At 43.4% G+C, this 2,160-nt stretch overlaps 1 protein-coding gene across 1 annotated transcript in view; it reads left to right on the top strand.

Moving 5' to 3' along the window:
• Positions 1-1,174, top strand: part of HOXA5 (homeobox A5) — a 2,244-nt gene extending 1,070 nt beyond the window's left edge. Inside the window, exon 2 of the mRNA XM_009585635.1 lies at positions 618-1,174. Coding sequence (XP_009583930.1) covers positions 618-868 — 251 coding nt within the window. The 3' untranslated portion in view covers positions 869-1,174. The remainder of the gene's footprint in view (positions 1-617) is intronic.
• The last annotated feature ends 986 nt before the right edge of the window (positions 1,175-2,160 follow it).

Here is a 2,160-nt window from a genome sequence, read left to right as displayed (position 1 = left end):
CCATTTATTTTGCCGAGCCGTATTAAAAAGAGAATAGGAGAGGGCGAGGAGGGCAGTTTTCACTGCTGGGAAGCCGTGGGGGAGGGGGGGGGAGTCGCCCCAAACTCCGGGGAGAGGGCTTGAGGGGCGCGGGGAAGCGGAGCAACTTTCAGCCCCGGGTACCTGCCCTGCCCTCGCTGCTGGGGGAGCAGCCGGGGGCTCGCTGCCTCCCAGAGCCTTCCCCAGCTCAGCCGTGGGAAAGGGCTGCACGCTTCAGCTTTGCTCTCCCAGCCCTGAAAACCCGGCTAGCAGCAGAGGCATCCTCCAAAACAGCTTATCTGGGGGAGGCGTGGGGGGGGATTAGCCTTCAAAAAAACCTCCAAAAAAACCCCCCAAAAAATCAATTTAAAAAAATCGAATCCCAAATCCAAGCGAAAACTTACCGAGACCACCAAATCCCCCTCCCCCAAGCCTTTCCTAAAAGGGGCTGGAGGGGGAAACTTGTTGAGCGTTTATCCAAACCAGAAACAAAACCAAGCAGGACTGAGAATAACGGTCCTGGTCGCTGGTAGCTGCAATAAGACACGAAGGCTCCGAGTGGCTGCTGAGAATCTAAATCATGTACTTTTCTCTTCCAGACAACATAGGGGGACCAGAAGGGAAAAGGGCTCGGACTGCTTACACCCGCTATCAGACCTTGGAGCTGGAAAAGGAATTTCACTTCAATAGATACCTGACCCGCAGAAGAAGGATTGAAATAGCACATGCTCTTTGCCTCTCAGAGAGACAAATAAAGATCTGGTTCCAAAACAGGAGAATGAAATGGAAAAAGGATAATAAGCTGAAAAGTATGAGCATGGCAGCTGCAGGAGGGGCATTCCGTCCCTAAGCGTTTGATCAATTAAAAGTACTGAGCAGTATTAGCTGACCCTGCGTCTCATGTCAGTACTAAGTTGACTTTCTAAAACTTCCTTGTGTTACTTCTGTGAAGAAACCCTGTTCTTGTCGCCCTTATTCATCTTTTAATCATGAGCCTGTTTATTACCATTCTCTCGCGTGTATAAGTAGATCTGCTTTTATCGTACATTTCTTTGTCTTGAATGGCTTTGTCTTGAAAAAAATAATAGATGTTTTAACTTATTTATATGAAGCGAGCTGTGTTACTTGAAGTAACTGTTAACAAAACAAAACAAAACAAAACAAAAAAGAACAAAAAAAAAGAAGGTAAAAAAAAGGAGAGAGAGAAAGAAACCCTCCCCCGGTTTAGTACAAATGTTATGTGTTGCACTCAACCTGCTTAACTGTGCATGTGTGGTCAAGTGTTAATGTCTGTATAGCTCCAAGCTGTTAAAAATATTTTTATTCAAACTACCTATATAATTCCTGTGTAATTAATGCTGTTGTAGAGGTGAAATGATGAAATCAACTGAACTTGTCCTACGTGTAGTGAATAGTGAATCTGTGACGAAAACTGTGATTCCAAGCAGTATGTCCTTGCTGTGCCTTTGTATATGACTCTTTGCACGAACTCTTAGAAGTGGCTCTTATTAAGCGCAGCTTCTGTGATGTATGTTTTTTGTGAACAAAGTTACGAATATAGTCAAAGTCTGGCTGTTTGAGCAAACTGTGATCAGCTTTTTTTTTTTTTTGTATTTGTTTTTAAAAAAAACTGACTGGAAATCAACAAAAAAAAATAAACTTTCTATTGTAAAGTTTTCGTGGTCTGGTTTGTGCAAAGCAAGAAGTTGTGCTTCCTGATTTGCCTCTGAAAAAAATATTAACCCGTGCAGAGTTTGTAATAATATTTTACCTGGCTCCTGCTGCACGTTGGAAATGGTAGATGCTGCGATTGTCCGCTATCAGTATTTTTAATTGAAAGTTTGACCATAAGTTCCTCCTTACTGGTTTCTCGCTAGGTGGAAAGCTGCATCGCAGGACCACAATCAACACCCTTTGTGGGTAAATCAACTGTTAGCTGTTTGCTGATGGTTGGAAAAAAAAAAAAACAACAAAAACATGTGCTTTGTTAAAACACGCTGCTAACTCCAAGGCGTGTTTGCATGGCTCTAGAATTTCTCCTGTGGTTCCATTAAGTATATTTGCAGGACAGCCACGTCCGAGCCCTCTGCGTCTATTAGTAACCCTCGCTAGCCACATTCCCACTTTTCAGCCTTTAAAGAT

Source organism: Fulmarus glacialis, unplaced genomic scaffold (assembly GCF_000690835.1).
Source record: "Fulmarus glacialis isolate BGI_N327 unplaced genomic scaffold, ASM69083v1 scaffold29459, whole genome shotgun sequence".
Taxonomy (NCBI): domain Eukaryota; kingdom Metazoa; phylum Chordata; class Aves; order Procellariiformes; family Procellariidae; genus Fulmarus; species Fulmarus glacialis.
This window is presented reverse-complemented; position numbering and strand designations above follow the sequence as displayed.